Raw genomic sequence first — 20,000 nt, forward strand, 5'->3', positions numbered from 1 at the left:
GGTGGGATAAAGGTGAGGTTTAAGAGAGAAAGTTTAATAATGTACGGAATTCTTGTTTCATTTACGGCATCGCAAAGACAAAAAAATAAAAATAAATAAATAAAATGAAAGTTAAATAGAGGATCACTAAGCTATTCAAAGCCATAAGGTTAGGAATTCTACAATGATTTACATAATAATATTATGTAAATCATTGTAGAATTCCTATATTATATATTATATAATCTCTAAATCTTATGAGGGCGCCCAAAGTAAGGAAAAGGAAGAAATACAAGTGAGGTCCATATTCTTTAACGTTTGTGTGTCTTATTTCAACTATTTCTGGCAACCTCCAGTGTGGAGTATCGCAATTTTCAAGGCCGTTCTTGTGATTCTGGTGATAGTATAACGTACTCTGCATCATCAATAAAAAATAATAAATAAATAAGAAATAAAAAAATCCATGAATATCCAAGAATTTGTGACCTTTCGAAACACTAAGATAAGATACACTTTACTGTCAAAAGCATACATTATTATAAAGTTTGAATTTCATTTCGGCTTGAGCTCAGTACATCACTTCTTACGAAAACCCAAAATGTTCAAGTATACAGCTCATAACACGAAAGGTGAACGCCAGGTGGAGTAATACAAGTAATACACGAGGAATAACACACACTGAATATTCCAAGGCCGCGGAGGGACGCGCCACGCCACCATGAACTAGAAAATCATAAAAAACTTTCGCAATTCAAGTAACAAGGCGAAGTGTAAATACTTTTCCTCTTATCATTCCTACACCTTTTTGCTCCTCTTCTTTCTCGAGTCCCGGAGGAGGATTAGCGAACAGTGGGACAATGCAGAGGAGACAGAAGAGAGGAGAGGAGGGAGCGGCGAGAGGGGGCAGGGTGGAGTGAGGTGGAGTGGGGTGGGGTGGAGTGGGCCAGTTTGAACTAAGACGATGGGGATGAGTGTCACAGTTCAGAGTGGGGCAAGGAGTGCATGAGAGGAGGAGGAGGAGGAGGAGGAGGAAGAGAAATAAGAGGAACGAGAAGGCAAGACCCACCTACTTTTCTTACTTTCTTTTTTCCCAGGAAAGCATAAAAATACAGTGAAAGAACGCTTAACGAGGCCATTTAAAAGGTGGAGCATTAGCGGGGTCAGTGAAGGAAAAATGTGAGTTGCGAGGCGATGTGGAAGAAGGAAGAAGGGAGGGAGGGAGGGAGGGAGGGACGGAGAGAAGGAGGGAGGAAGGGAGGAGGTAGATGGAAGGAACGGTGGAAGAAGGGAGACAAGGAATGAGGGATAAAGAGAGAAGGAAGGTGTAAATACAGTGGTAAATGAGAGAGAGAGAGAGAGAGAGAGAGAGAGAGAGAGAGAGAGAGAGAGAGAGAGAGAGAGAGAGAGAGAGAGAGAGAGAGAGTCAAAGGTTTCAATAATGAAGCAAGGAACGAGATGTAAATGACACACAGAATATGAACCAACTTTCTCTCTCTCTCTCTCTCTCTCTCTCTCTCTCTCTCTCTCTCTCTCTCTCTCTCTCTCTCTCTAATCACGACTTTTTATCCAGCTAGCTAATTAACTAATGGAACTTGTTTACTTTACACTTAAGGCTCCCAATAATAAATTACGAAAATGAACAAATGAGGAAAAGGAAAAAAAAATAAATAAATAAAAAATCACTTGACCTAATTTGTTCCTGAAGTTATTTTTTTTTCTTCTCTGACTTTACGGCAGCGAAGCAAAACTGAACTTGAATATTAATGGAAGTTGTGGGGGGGAGAGAGAGAGAGAGAGAGAGAGAGAGAGAGAGAGAGAGAGAGAGAGAGAGAGAGAGAGAGAGAGAGAGAGAGAGAGAGAGAGAGAGAGAGAGAGAGAGAGAGAGAGAGAGGAGGGTGCAAATAGATGGTTAGACAAATATCAACAGATAGATATACTGAACATAGATATATCTGAGAACAATAATGATTAGATAGATAGATACAGATAGAGAGATAAATAGATAGATAGAAAGATAAATAGATACAGACAAATAAGTAAACAGAAAAAAATCAGTAAAAATTGAAATAATCAGCAAGATTAAGTTATGCAATAAACAGTGATATTGCAACATTTTCCATAACCTCTAAAATGTGCTGATAAAACGCAATAAAAATAGAAATACTACACACACACACACACACACACACACACACACACACACACACACACACACACACACACACACACACACACACACACACACACACACACACACAACATTCCAGTGACTAAGAAAAGGAAAGAAAGTTCAAGGGGATACATGATTCACAATACAAGAAGAACACAGCAACAGCAGCAGCAGCAGCAGCAGCAGAAGAAGACACAATAGTAATAAAAACAAAGACATAGATACTGAAATAAAAAGAAGCAGGGAAATAATAAAGGTGTGAGAGATAAAAGGCCTATTTTATTAAGGAGGGAAGCGGAGGAGCACAGGTGTAACAGGTAAGGGAAGCTTATTGACACATAACGAGGTTACCTGCCCTAATAGACTCTCCATTGTACAAGTCCTTTCGGGGCGAGAATAGTAAGGCGAGAAGGCTACACACACACACACACACACACACACACACACACACACACACACACACACACACACACACACACACACAAGCAAAATAAAGAGACGGTGAAGAGAAGGAAGAAGAGGGGAGAGAAAATATGGAGAACGAAATGATAAGGATTGAAAAATTAAAAGGAGGAAGAAGAAGAAGAAGAAGAAGAAGAAGAAGAAGAAGAAGAAGAAGAAGAAGAATAGGAGGAGGAGGAGGAGGAGGAGGAGGAGGAGGAGGAGGAGGAGGAGGAGGAGGAGGAGGAGGAGGAGGAGGAGGAGGAGAAGAAGAAGAAGGAGAAGGAGAAGGAGAAGAAAGAGGAAGAGGAGGAGGAGGAGGAGCAAGAGGAGAAGGAGAACTTGAAAGAACGGGAAAATAATCAATATATAAGAATATGAAGATGAACAGAATAAAAATGTTGACAAAAAAATAAATAAAAAGAAAAGAATAAAGAGAATCGAACCAGAAGAAACTGAAGAAGAGAAAAAAAAATCACTGAGAAAAAATGGTGAAAAATGAGAATAAGAGCGACAAAAGTAAGACAAACTTGACCTTACCTGACAGATCGAGGTCAGAGCGCTGCTGTTTGGGCGGCTGGCGGAGTAGGCTGAGCGGGACATGGCCCTCCTGGTCGTGGGCGTGGGACAGCCGCACGTACGCCCACTCAGACGGGTCACGGGCAGGGCTGTGGGTGGGGGGCTGGTCCAGCACCTCCACCTGCTGCCCACGGGTGACTGTCAGCTCCCCTGCCCCCGTGCCTGTCCAGTCCTCCAGCACCCATGTGACCTCGCCGCCTCCCTGCAACACAAACACAGCACGTTACTCACCCACCAACACAGACACAGCAGGTTACTCACCACCAACACAGACACAGCAGGTTACTCACCCACCAACACAGACAAAGCAAGTTATCACCCACCAACACAAAGACACAGCAGGTTACTCACCCACCAACACAGACACAGCAAGTTATCACCCACCAACACAGACACAGCAAGTTACTCTCCCAGCAGGTGACTCATTTAACAGCACACAGGGACTTCATAACCTTTTGACAGCTAATGACACAGTGACACAGCTGATGTTTGAATTAGGCCATTTGATTTTTACTGAAGGGAATTGCCGACACTGAAATATCTGCACTGCTCCATCACTCTTACTCTCAGTGGAGCTTTTCATAACTGTACTTCAACGCTACACCTGGTCAGTTTATTAAGTTGAGTGTTCATCTGTGCAGCTCGTGTGGTATATACGAGAACAGGATGTATGCTTATGAGCTAAAATATAACTTATCTAGCCTTTCCTAACCTACCCTAAACTAAACTAAACTAAACAAAGCTAAACTAAAGTAACCTAACACGATATAACCCAACCTGACCGAATCTAATCTAAAACTAACCTGTCTTATCCTCTCCCACCGTAAACTACACTAAAATAACCGAACTTACCCTAACGTAACGTAACCTAACCTAACCTAACTTAACCTAACCCAACTTAACCTAATCTAACCTAAAGCTAACCTGTCCTAACCTACCCTACCTTACCGTACCCTAAACTAAACTAAGCTAAACTAAACTAAACTAACCTTCCCTAATCTTGTCTTAAACTAACCTAACTCAGCGGTGTTATAACTGTGCTTTCCATCATCCCATGCTGCTTGAAAACTTAACACAAATGCAACACAAGTACCAATGCTAGTGGATGAGACGGTGACTTTTTTTTTATTCATGTTAGAAGCCAACAGTGGTGATGACGATAATGATGGTAGTGGTGATGATGGTGGTGATGTCTGGTTCAGTGTTATGTTACTAACACCATACAGGTAGGGAAGTACAGGTGTATCGTTAATTAAGGCCAGGTGTATTTCAGATTAGGTGGGAATAACTAGTGGTGGTAGTGGCGGTGATGATGAAGACTGATGATGATGATGATGATGAAGCAAGGACAAAATAATTAATAACGACTAGTGGTAATGACAATAATGATACTAATACGAATGATAATAATAACGATGACCGATGATGACTGACAAAAACACCACCACCTGCGGCATGACTCCTCACCGTCACAGGAACACAAAGGCGGCACACGTAACACAACACAGCAGCAACACAGCAAAGTGCATACGTGTGTTTAATTCCACGAAGCAAATCAGTCTGCGGAAAATACACTGGTGATGTTGGCGGTGGAATGAAATGATGATGGTGATGAGGAGGGTATGTAGGTCACACACACACACACACACACACACACACACACACACACACACACACACACACACACACACACACACACACACACACACACACACACACACACACAGCTGTAGTCGCACGCACATATACGTCCATTAAAGTTGATATGTTATTCACCGTACACAGGGAACATAATTATCACCACAACATTCCTACACTCCCTGACATGACACTCACCTCAGCCCTGGACACATGACTGCCATTATACAGTTATACAGACACTCATACACTCATACATACATGCACTTTAACCTCGCATGTCTTGTCCCAGTTATGCAGTCCACGTTTCTGTACTCGCGTCTATACACTCATACACCTGTACAGTCTAAACTCACCTCAGTCATAGATCCTAAAATCGCCCAAAATTTCTATACTTTCAAAAATACAGTTATACAGTTTACACTAAAGCTTACGTAAACTCACATTCTCAGTCAGTTATACAATCTAAAGTCTACAAACGCACACTTCACTACAAATATACAGTTAGTGGGGTACATAGTCAAGTTACTGCAATATTTCTTTAATGTTCAGGTATACGATATTTGCACAGGTATTCCGGGCATCCAGGTTAATTATGACCCAAAGCACACTTGACTAATATTCTTAACGGTACTCAAATATTTACACAAACTGACCCACTCTTCGTACCTTCAAAATACATGTCACTTCACCTGCTTACCGTGACCCCTACATCCAGTGCTTACAGGTTCATAAATACACTGACCTTTGACCTTACAGTATACCGAAATATACTAAACTCTGACCTATTTATCGCACTCCACCACTCAATAACCATCACTGCGCGTAAATACACACAGTTGACTTAATGAGTGTACTTTACCTTTAGAATTAAGAGATACCTATAATTTTTAATACACTCAAGTATATACAAGTCCAATGACATCTTTATACAGTTACAATGCAATAGAAGGGGCCATTCATTATATTACCCACATGCCCGCACCACCATCACCATTATCACTCATTCCTTCTCTCTCTTCCACTATTCATCCCTCTCCTCTTCCCTCCCTCCCTTCGTTACTCCCTTCCCTACTTCCAAACCTACCAAAATATTCTCTTTTCTCTTCCTCCCTCCCTTCCGCTTTTCATTCCCCTCTCACCTCTCTTTTCCCTCGCTTCTCCCTCCCTTCCTCTCACAATTCAGCCCTCTCTCTCTCTCATTTTCACTCAATTCCTCCATTCGTTCCTCCCTCCTCTCCTCACTGTCTCTTTCCCTCCATTCACAGCCGTTTTCTCCCTCTCACCCTTCAACCCTTTCTAACACACCTTTCTCTCTCTCTCTCTCTCTCTCTCTCTCTCTCTCTCTCTCTCTCTCTCTCTCTCTCTCTCTCTCTCTCTCTCTCTCTCTCTCTCTCAAGTACAAAACCCCAGCAGCTACAAGGCCAAGGGATGTTAAACGGCAACCTCCTAGTGCGTCCTTTTCAAAACATACCCTCACATCTCCTTCCAAGCTCTCACAAATGGAGGTAATCACACGTGGCAGACCTAACAGGTGAGTCCACAGGTAGGCAAAGGTGTGGAAAGGTAAGTGAGAGAGAGAGAGAGAGAGAGAGAGAGAGAGAGAGAGAGAGAGAGAGAGAGAGAGAGAGAGAGAGAGAGAGAGAGAGAGAGAGAGAGAGAGAGAGAGAGAGAGTCAGCATGAGTTAAAGTTGAGCGTGAGTTGAGCGTGAGAGGAAGCAGAAAGAGAAAAGGCGAGGTGAGGCTTACCAGAGTTCACAGGTGGGAGTGAAAAGAGCGAGGAAGTCAAAGATGAACGGAAAAAGAAACCGGAAGTAAAAAAAAAGGAAGGAAAGAATGAAAGTCAAGTATAAGAAGAATTTGAAAGTAAAAGAAAAAAATGGAAACTAAGATAAAATAAAAAGCATGAAATTAAATATATATATATAAAATATGCGAAAAAGTAAAAAATAAAAGAATAAACTAAGATAAAACAAAGCATGAAATTAAATAAACGAAAAAGACAAATGAAATAGAATGTGAATTAAGATAGAAAGAAATAAAAATACAAGAAAATTAAGTTTATACGAAAAAAAAGGGAAGTCCGGAAATAAAAAGACAAAAAGAATGAAAATAGAAAAAAATAATTAAAAAGTAAAGATAATGAAAGCAAGAAGTAAAAAGTGGAATAATGATAGAAGAAAAGAAATGAAAACAGATTGCGCAAAGAATACATGTTTGAAAGATGATGAAAAAGAGAGAGAGAGAGAGAGAGAGAGAGAGAGAGAGAGAGAGAGAGAGAGAGAGAGAGAGAGAGAGAGAGAGAGAGAGAGAGAGAGAGAGAGAGAGAGAGAGAGAGAGAGAGAAACAGGTAAGATGAATAAATTACAGCGTGGGAGCAAGAAACTAGGGCATAGCAGTAAATAGAAAAAGAATATATAGAAAAAGAACAAAATAGGAGGAGGAGGAGGAGGAGGAGGAGGAGAAAAAGAAGAACAAGAACAAGAAAATAAAACAAGAAGAAGAAGAAGAAGAAGAAGAAGAAGAAGAAGAAGACGACAAATAACATCATCAGCATCATCTTCACCACCACCACCGCAGTAAAAAAAAGGAAAAGAAAAAGAGAAGAAAAGAAAAATAAATGAATATATGATAAAAAAAAAAGAAAAAGGTGCCAGATTAACAAGTAAAGGTGTGTAAAGGTGACTGGGTGATACCTGGATGTTAATTAGCGTGTTACTCCCAGCTCAGCCCAGCGTAGCGTGACAGCAGCGAAGTAAGGGCGAGGATGACGCCGGAGGGTGCAGGCTAAAGAGGCGGCAGGGAGAGGGAATGAGAAGTTGAGGGAGAGGGAGAGGAAGGAGAGTAAGGGAAGACGGAGGGACGCTCGAATGATAAACAAAATGCCTGCAGCAGTAGATGTGTTTGTTGGTATGCTTCCCTTCCTTCGCTACCTTGCCCTTCCTTAACCACACCTGTCTGTCTGTCTGTCTGCCTGTTTGTCTACTTTTCTATTTACCTGTCTGTCTGCCTATCTGTCTACCTGTCTCTATCTGTCTGCCTGTCTGTCTGTCTACCTGTCTGGCTGTCTGTCTGCCCGTTTACCTGCCTGTCTATCTACCTATCTGTCTGTCTGTCTGTCTGTCTACCTGTCTGTCTGTCTGTCTGCCCGTTTACCTGCCTGTTTATCTACCTATCTATCTGTCTGTCTGTCTGTCTGTCTACCTGTCTGGCTGTCTGTCCGTTTACCTGCCTGTCTATCTACCTGTCTGTCTGTCTGTATGTCTGTCTGTCTATCTATCTGGCTGTCTGTCTCCCCGTTTACCTGCCTGTCTATCTACCTGTCTGTCTGTCTGTCTGTCTGTCTACCTGTGTGTGTGCCTACTCTACCTCTTAACCTTTCAGTTCATGTATTTATTTGTCTCATATCTGTATATTTATCTAACACGTTTTCTATTCATCTTGCCTGCCTGTATTCATCCCTACCTTACCTGCCTATCTACCTGTCTGTTTACCTCCTTATCTACCTCCTCTCTTAACCTCTATGTTCATCTGTTTATTTAGTTATTGCATATCTATATAGTTATACACCACGTTCATTGTTCATCTTTATTTATTTTACTCTTTACTTTATTTACTTTATCTTATATTTCATTTACCTTTATCTATCTGTCTATTTTTATCTACATTTCTCCTCCCTTATTCTCTCACTTCATTATGTTCATCTGGTCATCTTGTGTCTCATCTCGGTGTCTATAATATTCTCTTTCAACCTAACTTCCTAATTACCTTCCTATCTATTTTCTCTCTTAAGCTCTGTTTATCTATCTCTCCCGTCTACCCATTTATCTACCACATTTCATTTTAAATCTATTCATCCACCTATTTGTTTATCAATCTACTTTTTTCTTTACCTACTCACCACCACATACTTGTTTAATCTACTTTTTCTTCATCTACTCAATAATCTACCTAACATTTACTTAAATTCTCTTTTCTCACCTGCTAAGTATCTTCTATATTTACCTACCTCTTCTATCTACCTCATTTATCGACTTCCCTACTTGCTGCCTTTCTCATCTACTATATGCCTCATGTATTCGTCAACCTACGTGAATCATTCCCTCTACCTGTCTTCTAACACACACACACACACACATACCTAACCATCCATTTATCTTTTCTGTTACTTAATCGCACATTCCTCAAGTAAAGAAACGAAGAATAAAGAGAGACAGATACAGACTGACATACACACACACACACACACACACACACACACACACACACACACACACACACACACACACACACACACACACACACACACACACACACACACGCACTCAACATGACAAACAAAAACAAGGCACAAACGCGCGCACACACACACGAGAGAGAGAGAGAGAGAGAGAGAGAGAGAGAGAGAGAGAGAGAGAGAGAGAGAGAGAGAGAGAGAGAGAGAGAGAGAGTAAAAAAGACACACATAATACCACCTCTCAGTGCGCCTCTTACACTTTCCCTCTCACTCTCTCCCTCTCCCTCCCTCTTCCTCTTACCCTCTTCCTCCTCTTTGTCTCTCCCTAATCCAGAGTTCAGCCCAGGCCACTTGTCCCGTCTGCACCCCCGGTGTCTTGTTCCTTCCTCTCTCTTAACACTGCCCTTGGAAGTGTGTCTAATCTCCCGCTGCTACTGAGGAACCGGGGGGCAGAGAGCGAGAGCGAGAGAGAGAGAGAGAGAGAGAGAGAGAGAGAGAGAGAGAGAGAGAGAGAGAGAGAGAGAGAGAGAGAGAGAGAGAGAGAGAGAGAGAATTACTAAGAAAAAAAAAGTAAAACGGGAATATAGAGGGGCAGAATACGAGAGACAGACAGGCAAAGACAGAGACAGACACAGAGAGGCAAACTGAGATAAGAGATAAAGAGACCACAACAGAAAGTGAAAGAAAATCAGTATACGTAAAAAAAACAATCAATCAAAAGACCAGAAAAAAAAATCGCGGAGACGAAGACAAAAATTGCACCAAGACAGAGATTTTGAGTCACTAAAAAACAAAGTATATTACAAATCGGCTCGTTATAAAGTGAAAGGTTATGTTATGATATAATCTGGATACGAATACAATTTTGTTATGGACTATTCTATGTTATGTGATGTTATGTTGATATAGGTGAGGAGGGAACGAGAGGAAGATATGACGGAGGGAGGAAGGGAGGAGGGAGAGAAATGAGGGATGGATAAGTAAGATACGAAGAAGGGAGGATAGGAGGGAAGTGATAAATGGATAATGACATGAGGGAGGGAGGGAGGAAGGGAGGAAGTAAGGGATGGATAAAGACACGAGGGATGGATGATAGGAGGAAAGAAGTGAAGGAGGGATAAATATGACATGAGGGAGGGAGGGAGGGAGGGCGGGAGGGAGGGAGGGATAAATAAGGAAGGCAGGCAGGTGCTAAGAAGGTAAGGAGCAAAAGAGCGGCATGAAAACAGCAAACGGGAAGATGAAAATAAAAAGAAGGAAATAAATCAAAAGACAAACTGCGAGAGGATAGTCAGTGGGCGGCGGCGGCGGCGGCGGCGGCGGCGGCGGCGGCGGCGGCGGAGGAGGAGGAGGAGGAGGAGGAGGAGGAGGAGGAGGAGGAGGAGGAGGAGGAACATAAAATACGAAAAATTGGAAATAAATCAAAAGATAAACTTGAAGAAGAGCACGCACACACACACACACACACACAGAGAGAGAGAGAGAGAGAGAGAGAGAGAGAGAGAGAGAGAGAGAGAGAGAGAGAGAGAGAGAGAGAGAGAGAGAGAGAGAGAGAGAGAGAGAGAGAGAGAAACATACAGTCGCCTTTAGATCCATGAACCAGAAAATAAAGTCCAGCGAAGTCGTGGCGGGAGTTTCAAGGTCAGGCTCGCCACCATGAAATTGAGGCAAAAATGGTTTATGATCCGCACGACTTAAACTTGTATACAAATAAATCAAGAGAGAGAGAGAGAGAGAGAGAGAGAGAGAGAGAGAGAGAGAGAGAGAGAGAGAGAGAGAGAGAGAGAGAGAGAGAGAGAGAGAGAGAGAGAGAGAGAGAGAGAGAGAGAGAGAGAGAGAGAGGAGGGACAAGGCAGGACTCGTGATGAATCTGAGGATGATGGAGAAGAGGAGGAAAGAGAAAATGAGGGAAGGGAAGGGAAGGGAAGGGAAGGGAAGGGAAGGGAAGGGAAGGGGAGAGGAGAAGAAAGGGAAAAGAAGGGAAGAAATGGGAAGGAGAGGAGAGGAGAGGAGAGGAAAAGGAAACGAAAGGGTTGGGATGGGAAGATGTGAGGCAAGATACCAGGCTGACCACAACAAACCCACTCCTACACCCACACCACCACCCACTCCTACACCCACACCCGGATATTACATATAGATACAGATCGACATTTGAGCTTTCTGTAATCTTGATTTATCGGGTACTGAAGACCACCACCACCACCACCACCACCATCTTTCTCACACATAAGCTTGTCACACAAAAGTCGTGTTATCACTTCTTTTCAGGCAAACTTTATTATTTTATTTTATTGGTCGTGCGTCTTTGATCGTGTCTTCAATCCTTCAGTTTCCATGAGGGGTAGCATCTTGCCTTCCCCTCACTCTGGCTTCTTCCCTCTCCTCACATACGTATACACTCTCCCCTTATTCCCCTTCCTACACACACACACACACACACACACACACACACACACACACACACACACACACACACATTCCATTCATTTCCCTTCCCACACACACTTCCTTCCGTCATTCCCTTTCCTACATACACTCCATTCCCTCATTTCCTACAATCATGCACACATCTTCCCATTCTTTGACTTCCTACATACTGCCTTCCTTCCCCTCGTTCCCTTTCCTACATACTCGTACCTCCACACTACCTCACCTCACTCTCCCTTCTACAAGCATACACGTTCCATTCCCATCATCTCCTTTCCTACACCCCACACTTTCCTGCCTCAATCTTCCTTCTCACAATCTCCGCCCTGCTTCGTACATCCCACAATCCCTTGCTCTCGTTCTCCTTGCCCACACCCACACTTCCTCCCATCTTTCCCCTCCCCACCAGCTGGACACTTTCCAAACACAGCGAAAGGTCACCTCTAAGACATTAATTTTCTTTGTTTTATTGATTTCTGAAGATAAACGACAGCATTTTCTTGAGACAGGTGACGATATTTTTCTTAGAAGCGACACCATTTATAGAAGAATATAATGACAATTTTGCTTTTCTTATTTATTGGTTATATACACCAAGATAGAACACGATTTAAAGTGTTTTTTTCTTTTTTTCTTTCTTCTTTTACTTCGTTTCTGTGTATATTCTTTAGCCTTGGCGGTGTTAGAGTCTTTTTTATTTCCTCTTTTCGTTGCTCTTAAGTCATTTTCAGCCCTAAACGGTTTTCTATGCAATACTGGTGATGATAACAGATGAAATACGTACCACGACCACCACCTCCTAAATTACTATAATCACCAACACTACCACCATTACACCCACATCACCAATATCACCACCATCACCACCACCACTATCACCACTACCACCACCACCAGCACCAGCACCACCTTCACAGCTACCAAACAGCCGCCGCCCCTCCCTCAACAACCAGTAATGGCGGGAGTAACTATTAATTCAGCCATGTGTATAAAATTTTAAGGCCATGTTGCGTTTTATCTACCAGAGAGAGAGAGAGAGAGAGAGAGAGAGAGAGAGAGAGAGAGAGAGAGAAATGGACTGTACCGTGCCGTGTTGTGGTCTTGTTGTGTGTGTGTGTGTGTGTGTGTGTGTGTGTGTGTGTGTGTGTGTGTGTGTGTGTGTGTGTGTGTGTGTGTGTGTGTGTGTGTGTGTCATATACCTCATACACGTACACAGAGAATTTAACCGTGTTCACGTATTGATTATACACACACACACACACACACACACACACACACACACACACACACACACACACACACACACACACACACACACACAGCTTTATTAAGATCAACGGCAGCTGGCATTGCTAAATACTAAAAACTCCAGCAGGGCATTGCAGCGGTGGGTCCAAACTGTATTTTTCTCGCTGCATACATGCGATCCTACAGCATGATGACTTTAAATGACCTAATTCCATACTGACTCCTCTGTGTGTGTGTGTGTGTGTGTGTGTGTGTGTGTGTGTGTGTGTGTGTGTGTGTGTGTGTGTGTGTGTGTGTGTGTGTGTGTGTGTGTGTGTGTGTGTGTGTGTGTGTGTGTGTGTGTGTGTGAGAGTAATTAGTATACAGGAACCACCTCACGAACGTCATCCACTGCCTCCCACGCTCCCTTCCCCTACTCCTCCTCTTCTTCGACTACCACCACGCCCTTTCTTCACCTTCCTCCATCCCCATCACAGTTTCTATCATGACAAACTCCACCTCCTACTCAACTTCCTCCTCCTCCTCCTCCTCCTCCTCCTCCTCCTCCTGTGCAAACAACACAAACACGCAACACAGGTATTCCTTCACGACAAAGGTAAACAACCACCTGAAGACCTTAACGCCTGCTGGCATTCATACCTTCCGTAGTAAAGGTGAAGGAAGGCTGTCACTGGCACACCTGTTTTGTTCACCTGAGAGCATCCTCATTCTCTCTCTCTCTCTCTCTCTCTCTCTCTCTCTCTCTCTCTCTCTCTCTCTCTCTCTCTCTCTCTCTCTCTCTCTCTAGGCAAAGCAATAAAATGTTTCAATGTGTCGTGAGTTTTATGATGTTTGTGTGGGGTAAATGACATCACTTCAGCTTATCAAGGAAGGGGAAACAGATGAAAGGAAAATAATAAACGCTTCATTGATTCTTGCAGTTTCTCGGAATCAATGTTACTTTTCAGGTGAATATTAGTCCAGGCCGTCAGAGGTGGCTAACACTCGGCAAACTTCTGACGGAGTGATGTAGTGCTAGTCTTAAAGTCTTCAGTAACTGCTTCATTACCCTTCCCTTCATGTGTTCCTTCTGAAAACTGTACTGCAGGAAAATGGGTGTTATTCTTTAAAACGTTTTCCACCTGGTGTTTGTTACTTCCATGATGGTTTTAACGATCTTACTAGCGAGTATTTCATTATCTGTCCCTTCACAACCTTTATTAAGATTGTAAAAGTGGAAGATTAGTTTGCTGATTTTATTTATTTATTTATTTATTTATTTTATTTTTTTCATTTTGTGTCTATTTCCAACGTGGTTTTCGTGGTTTCAGTAGAGTATTCAATAACTAGTTTCATTATCCTTCCCTTTACGTAATCTTTCTTAAAACTAACAGAAAACACAAATATTAATTCGAAGCCTCTCTTTCCAACTTTTATTTATTTTTACATGGATGTTGTAGTGGTTTTGCTAAAAGAACACACAATGTTGTCAGTCTCAAAGGACATAACTCTGTATCAAGCTGCTACAGGTAACTCTCCCCACTACAAAGTTACGTCCTCCTAATGTCCTTCAGTTTAAGTGCTCTCCTTGTAACCTGCCTTAAAATAATCTTTCCTTCACCAATTAAACTTCAAATACACTCGCCCTACTAATTAAATTTCGCTAACATCCTTAATTCCAGATACTCTCTCAACAGGTGATCTTTTACCACTCCCCTTTCTTCTCTAAATCAGGCAGTCCATTAGGTAACTCCATCCCAGGTAATTGATTTCTCAGGTGACTCTCCTTAGCATCTCTTCCCCAGGTAACCGATCACTAAATTCTTCTTCGGGTAACATGTAACCAAACACTAAATAACTCAACCAGGTAAACTATTCTTCAGGTAACTCCCAGGTAACTAAAACCAGGTAACCATTCACCAGGTAACCATCCAGCAGGTACTCCAAATAATCACCACCTGGTAACTAACTTTTAGGCCCTGTTGCAGTCCGGGCCCAGAACCAATCATGGCCCAACACTTCCCCAAACCGGCCATTCCGTCATAATGAGTGGACGTGATGCTCGGCCAGAAGGCTTAAGCGAGGGAGAGCGAGGGAAAGCGGGAAGAGGGGAGGGGAGAGGAGAGGAAAGGAGAGGAGAGCGAGAGGGAGCACTGGAACACACAAGGGGAAAGAGGAAATTACTAACAAGAGGAGGGAAAGGAGGGAAAGCGAGACAGAGGAAGGAAGTGAAAGTGGAGAGAGAGAGAGAGAGAGAGAGAGAGAGAGAGAGAGAGAGAGAGAGAGAGAGAGAGAGAGAGAGAGAGAGAGAGAGAGAGAGAGAGAGAGAGAGAGAGAGAGAGACCACTGCAATACATCTCCATATAAAACAAAGTACCTTCCAAATTAAACAACAGAAACCCGAAATAGGAAAACAAATTTGAATTATGAAACGCTTCAACAAATAGAGGAAGAAAATTAAACGTTCCATATCTACCTGTCTGTCTGTATGTATGTATGTGTGTAGCCTCCCTTCTCGTGATGTATACCAAACTAACAAGATCTAAAGGTGAAAACGTAATGAGATATTCATGAAAATAGGCGATCATTATAAGAACACGTGATTATCTGTAGAACCCAACTGAGTGAGGATCATATGAGGAAGAGAGAGGCTATGTTGGAGTGTGGGAGTGAAGGGAGTAAAGCAGGAGTCGTCGCCGGGCGGGTTCTGGCAGACTTCAGCTTTAAGACTACCACTACATCACTCCGTCAGAAGTTTGCCGAGTGTTAGCCACCTCTGACGGCCTTTATTTGCTGCCCTCGAGCCCCGGCCAGCGACGCGGCGGCCCAAGACTTTGAACCGAGTCACAGATCCCCCCGAAGCTTGGGTAAGTCAGCGAGAGAGAGAGAGAGAGAGAGAGAGAGAGAGAGAGAGAGAGAGAGAGAGAGAGAGAGAGAGAGAGAGAGAGAGAGAGAGAGAGAGAGAGAGAGAGAAAGATCTATTCAAGCAAAGATACACAAAAAGAAAAAGAAAAAACAGTTTGAGTTCACAAGGGAAAAGTTTTAACAAGACGGTCAAGTGTCGCTTTCCTCCTCCTACTCCTCCTACTCCTCCTATTTCTCCTCCTTCTTCCGGGGGGCACCAAAGTGTTTCTTGGGGCAGGACAGCCGACGCCCTTCAAACTTCCTTCCCTCTCATTATCCCCACTCACTTCATGACACCACCCTTAACTCTCTCTCTCTCTCTCTCTCTCTCTCTCTCTCTCTCTCTCTCTCTCTCTCTCTCTCTCTCTCTCTCTCTCTCTCTCTCTCTCTCTCTCTCTCTTACAAACAACCACAGCACCCCCTACACAGCCCCAAGGTTCATTGTTCCAGGATTCCAGGGGTGCTCGTTCTTTTGATCCATTCCTTCACCATTAAATATTCCCGCACCGCAAACCCGATCTGACGCCAAGCACAAGTAAACACCAGCGCCGCCTGATTGTTCGTGTATTCATGGAGAGAGAGAGAGAGAGAGAGAGAGAGAGAGAGAGAGAGAGAGAGAGAGAGAGAGAGAGAGAGAGAGAGAGAGAGAGAGAGAGAGAGAGAGAGAGAGACTATGTATACACCTGTAAGATATATTTCTACTACTAATAATAATAATGATTACTACTACTAATTACTACTACTACTACTACTACTACTACTACTACTACTACTACTACTACACCTCCTCTACCTCACCTCCATTCTACACCAAGCTGTATACATCTACCTGCCTGACCTCCCATATACCCCTCCACGCCCTACACACAGGTCCCCTCCCCTCTACACCTCGCGCTCTACACACACCTGACCTTCTCCGTCTACACAACTCCGGAAAGTCTCGTATTCTCGTCCAACACTTCATTTCCCATTCCTCCCACCTAATTTCCCTGGAGCGGCCTCACTTCCCGCCCCAGCCTGGCTCCCAAGGGCACGCCGCCACACCACACACCACCACACACCACCGAAGCCTAGTCCACGAACTCCCTTGAAAATTTGATTACGACATTCACTGATGGGCAGGCCACTGAGGGAGGCTGCTTCCATTAACTTCCTGTTTCTGCGTTTTTAAACACTTCATCGTCTTACCGCCTCTACAAGGTTACTGTAATGGGAGGCGGATTTGTAAGTGTTTTCATGACTGTAGTGATATTTTACGGATTTTTTTGCATCAACAGGGACAAAAGCACCCGCGAGAAACTGGCATTATCTCCGCGGTCTCTGAAAAGTCCTTACCTCGTCTACTTATAACAAGATGCAATGGAAAATGAGTTAAGAAGTGTCTGATATTTTAAGGATCTTTTGCGTCAATAGGGAATAAAAGCCCCCGTGATAAACTGACTAATCATCTCTGCGACTTCTGAAAATTAGTCCTTATGAGTCTAGCGCTTAAGGATCCTGCGTCTGAAATGTAGAGAGAACTGCCGGGCATCACACACGTCCCTCGGTACAGTGGCGGATAGCACTCTTTGTGGCGTCCCGGTGGTGGTGGTGGTGGTGGTGGTGGTGGAGTGTAGGAGTTATCCCAGTATCCTTTGACCTTCAGAAAGTACAAATACAATCACTGTCTCTAAAGGCGGGAATTGTACTTCCTCTTCTTCCTCTTCCTTTACCACCACCACCATCACCATCAGCACCAACATCATCTCCTCCTCTTCCTTCTGTATTATCCTGTCTCTCCCACTAATACAGCCTTGTAAGGATCTCAAGGTCTGTTGCTGTTTGGGCTTCCTTTGTATTCCTTTGTATATTTGTATTGCTCCTCCATCTCCTCCTGCTCTTTCTAACTACCGTACTAGTGCTTGCTGTCTCTTGTCTTCCTCTTCCTTCTTCACCTCCTCCTCTTCCTCCTTCTTTTCCTAAATACTCTTTACTAATGTTGATTCTCTCTTCTTCCTTTCCTCCTCTTTATCCTTCACCTTCTTCCTTCACACTATATACAATACATTACACCTCCTACATCTCATCCTTCTCCTCCTCCTCCTCTTCTTTTTTTCTTCTTCTTCTTCTTCTTCCTCCTCATTCTTCTAACCACTCTACTAGTGATGACTCTCTCTTCTTCCTTTCCTTCACCTCCTTCTATGTACTCCTCTCACTAACTACAATGCATCTCCTCATTTCACCTCCTTCACCTCCTCCTCCGCCAAGTCAAGGTGAACGCGAGGCTTCCATGTCTTGTTATATGATACAGGATACAGTAATTACGTACAGGCACTACAATACTACATTACGCGTGGCTCTAATGTGTCTGTATTAATATTCATCACACAAATGGAGGCAACAAGGCACCTCCGCGCGGCGCCAACACTAAGTCCACGATAATCCCTCCACCAGGGAAAAATAAAATAATGGTGTGCTCTTCGTTCTCTCTCTCTCTCTCTCTCTCTCTCTCTCTCTCTCTCTCTCTCTCTCTCTCTCTCTCTCTCTCTCTCCACCAGAAACCTGACCCAAGATTAAATAATTATGATGACGATAAGAATAATAGTAATAACAATAATAATAATGATACATACGTAGAAAAGCAAGTTTTTTCTATTTATTTTTGTGGGTGGACAAGGGAGAGAGACAATTAACGGGCTTTACTATTTCTTTGTTTTACCCTTTGTCTGCCTCCCTTGCGCTATGACACGGAGAGCGAGAGAGAGAGAGAGAGAGAGAGAGAGAGAGAGAGAGAGAGAGAGAGAGAGAGAGAGAGAGAGAGAGAGAGAGAGAGAGAGAGAGAGAGAGAGAGAGAGAGAGAGAGAGAGAGAGAGAGAGAGAGAGAGAGAGAGAGAGAGGAGATTAACTACGAGTATCAGTGTCTTTCTGTTTGACCTTTTCTCTCAGCCTCAAGTCCTCTGCTCTGACGACACACACGAGCACAGAGATACCGTTCACTTTTCCCTCCGTACTCTCACAAACTGTACATTATAACCACTGCTCAGCTAACTGTACACGGCGAAGAAGAATAGATACACATAATTAACTGCTACATGAAAACAGGTATATAGCAAGGAACTTAATCTGACTCTTCTCTCATTCAATACTCTTTCGAACGCCGCTGTGAAATCGTAAAGAAAGTAAAATCACATGATGGTTCACTTAGATGAAGACGCAATTCTCCTTCCCTTCGAAAAAAAAAAAAAAAAAAAAAAAAGAAAGAAAAAAAAGTTAATCTAATTCTTCATTCGATCAATACGCTTTCCTTGAATATCCCTGTTAAATCCCGCCTGAGAGGGAAATCACTTGGAAACGTTAAATGGAAAAGCGGGGAAAATATAAAATGTTGTACTGTATAAAGAGGGAACAATGTAAAATCTCCTTCTTTTAGCACTTTCATTACTTTTCTTTCAAGCGTCTCTGTAAACTCGCACCGCACACACGAAAAGTGAGGCGAAATTAAAGGAAAGTACACCTAGTTTTTCGTTCACTTGTAACTGTTGGGCAGAAAAAAAAAATAATAATAATAATTGGCAGAAATATTAATTAAAAATCACAAAAAACTCCTACACGCAAAGTCACTTATAACAAGAACATAAATAACAAAGAAAAATTACAAAGAAAAAATACCACACGAAACACACACACACACACACACACACACACACACACACACACACACACACACACACACACACACACACACACACAAGAAAATTAATATAACAAAAATACAATGCTTCCTCCACTCAAGAGGGAGGTTTGAAGACACTTATCCTCTGACGCTGGATGATCCTTCCCACATCTCTCTTAGGACCGACACCTCCGTGGTCCTTTTTGTTTTTTGCTCTTTTTGTTGCCTTTGGCCGGTGCCACTCTTACATAAACAACAACCATTCCTCCTCATTAAAATCACAGAACAAAATATAATAATGATACAAGAAAAAGGAGTAGAAGAACGAAATTTATAAACGTGACAGTGAAGCGCCTCGTGCTGTGGGAGGGTACGGCACTGACGGCTTGCTTACCCCGCCAACGTGACTCAAATAAAAACTTTTTACTCTTAATTAATATCACAGAAAAAATAACTAATAATAATAATAATAAGAAGAAGAAGAAGAAGAAGAAGAAGAAGTATAAGTGTAATAATGATAATAGTAAATATAGCAAAAAAACTCCCTCTTCCTCTTAATATCACAGAAAAAATAATAAAAACGATATGAAAAGAAGTAATAAAAGCACCTACAAATGTGCCAGGGTGATGGAAGTGATGATCCTGTTTACCCTGCAAACGTGACACAACTACAGAAAAAAAAACACTTCCTTTTACGCTTAACATCCCCCCCCAAAAAAAAAACTGTGATAACGAGATGAAAT

General features: G+C 42.7%; 1 protein-coding gene across 4 annotated transcripts in view; it reads right to left on the minus strand.

Annotated features, from left to right (window-relative positions):
* Positions 1 to 20,000, minus strand: part of LOC135090894 (triple functional domain protein-like) — a 220,718-nt gene that overhangs the window by 142,755 nt on the left and 57,963 nt on the right. For all 4 annotated transcript variants that reach the window (XM_063988054.1, XM_063988055.1, XM_063988052.1 and 1 more), the window contains exon 25: positions 3,131 to 3,371. In XM_063988054.1, coding sequence (XP_063844124.1) covers positions 3,131 to 3,371 — 241 coding nt within the window. The remainder of the gene's footprint in view (positions 1 to 3,130; positions 3,372 to 20,000) is intronic.

The sequence above is a fragment of the Scylla paramamosain genome, chromosome 36 (genome assembly GCF_035594125.1).
Source record: "Scylla paramamosain isolate STU-SP2022 chromosome 36, ASM3559412v1, whole genome shotgun sequence".
Lineage (NCBI taxonomy): Eukaryota > Metazoa > Arthropoda > Malacostraca > Decapoda > Portunidae > Scylla > Scylla paramamosain.